Source organism: Diaphorina citri, unplaced genomic scaffold (assembly GCF_000475195.1).
Source record: "Diaphorina citri unplaced genomic scaffold, Diaci psyllid genome assembly version 1.1 scaffold10976, whole genome shotgun sequence".
Taxonomy (NCBI): Eukaryota; Metazoa; Arthropoda; class Insecta; order Hemiptera; family Psyllidae; genus Diaphorina; species Diaphorina citri.
In genome coordinates, this window is record NW_007388349.1 from 10,172 (window position 1) to 11,952 (window position 1,781).

A 1,781-nucleotide genomic window follows, 5' to 3' on the forward strand; every position below is an offset into this window, starting at 1 on the left:
AAAACTTTGAGTCGGCCGTTTTAGTATACTATTTAAAGTACTTGACTAAACGGTTGTCTTGAATCTTGCACGATACTTATTCATATGAATAAACACTGTACGCAGACCGATGAGACGACGTCTTGATGATTTCGGTAAATCCACATGAATAAGGTCTTTTGTAACAAAGAAATGTTTAGGAAGTTGTGTAACAACGAAAAACCTTTATGGATCGGGAGACTACTGTAATGGTCCGGAGTTATCCTGTACCGACGAAAACATGTCCCCAGACTTCGTCTCTTAAACGATAGACCTCTATAGTCTCCCTACGTTCCTAGTTTGGTCCGGTTGTGAACTCTCAGTTGTATTGGATTAGACATTGACACTAACCACAACTATACAACTACTTGATTCATTTTGAATCATCTTATCCATCCTACCATTTTGGCACCGAAAGAAATAAGTGACCTTTGAAATGAAGATCGCGATGGAATAGTGATAGAAAGGGATAGTTATTGTAAGTGTGCTTGTGTCTGACGTTTTACGTTTAAACCGTTTTTTTTTTTAACGTTTAACGTTTAATTCATTACGTTTGAACTTTGGATGGATACGTTTTTTTTTTTCTACTAACGATTTCAGGTGATCACTTGCCAGTGAAAAAACAAATGTTTAGCACTTGATTCGATAAATACCTTCACAATTCGGTTTTAGTTTACAGATGGCTTTTTTGATAGGTAACATATTGCAACACAATTCACAGTTCTGTACACATGAAATATTGACAATATACTTACTTAAGTCTATTGTCTTTTATACAGGGGCAAATAATCCCTAGCCTCATAAAAGTGTTTGTTTTCTACAGGAACACACTCAGTCTCCTATGTGACTACCCCATCGGATGAAGTAGCTACCAAACTAGCTGAAGGTCTCTTATCACAGAACTTAGCTGCCTGTGTTAACATTATACCTGGGGTCAAGTCTGTGTATAAATGGGAAGGTAAAGTGAACACAGACACTGAACATATGATGATCATCAAGAGCCGCACTAGTCGCCTAGAAGACATGACCAAATGGATCCGAGAGAACCACCCATATGAAGTGTGTGAAGTTATCAGTATGCCTATCACACAGGGAAATCCTCCTTACCTACAATGGATCTCAGATAATGTTCCACCAAAGTAATCTATGTTGGAAGAGTTTGACTGGTAAGTGAAAGACCTGTAATCTGTTCCTGAATGGAACTTTGCACCTAACATTTTGTAAATATATACTTTGATCCAAAACTTACATTGTAAGTGAAAGACCTGTAATCTGTTCCTGAATGGAACTTTGCACCTAACATTTTGTAAATATATACTTTGATCCAAAACTTACATTCATGACCATTAAAACTAGTCTTTCAATATTTCCTCTGTATAAATATAATATTACTTACTTACCTACCTACGTCATTTTGTATAGTGAAAATTTTTGGAATAGCCCCCAAGTTTAAAATTAAAATTTGTTTTTAAAGTGAAAGAGTGCCAGGCCATATGGCAAGTTGTTACAGAGTTATGCAAATATCTCCTAATGTGCAATATCTTAAATGTTCACCTGCAATGTATGGTGTTAATTTATTACTTACTTACCTACCTACGTCATTTTGTATAGTGAAAATTTTTGGAATAGCCCCCAAGTGTAAAATTAAAATTTGTTTTTAAAGTGAAAGAGTGCCAGACCATATGGGCCATATGGCAAGTTGTTACAGAGTTATGCAAATATCTCCTAATGTGCAATATCTTAAATGTTCACCTGCAATGTAT

The 1,781-nt window shown here is 35.7% G+C and overlaps 1 protein-coding gene across 1 annotated transcript; it reads left to right on the forward strand.

The window, feature by feature from the left end:
* Positions 1–206: 206 nt before the first annotated feature.
* Positions 207–1,198, forward strand: LOC103522761 (protein CutA homolog). The gene is made up of 2 exons (XM_008487855.3): positions 207–224; positions 826–1,198. Exons 1-2 carry the CDS (start codon positions 207–209, stop codon positions 1,159–1,161), a joined length of 354 nt encoding a protein of 117 aa, XP_008486077.2. The 3' UTR covers positions 1,162–1,198.
* Positions 1,199–1,781: the final 583 nt, after the last annotated feature.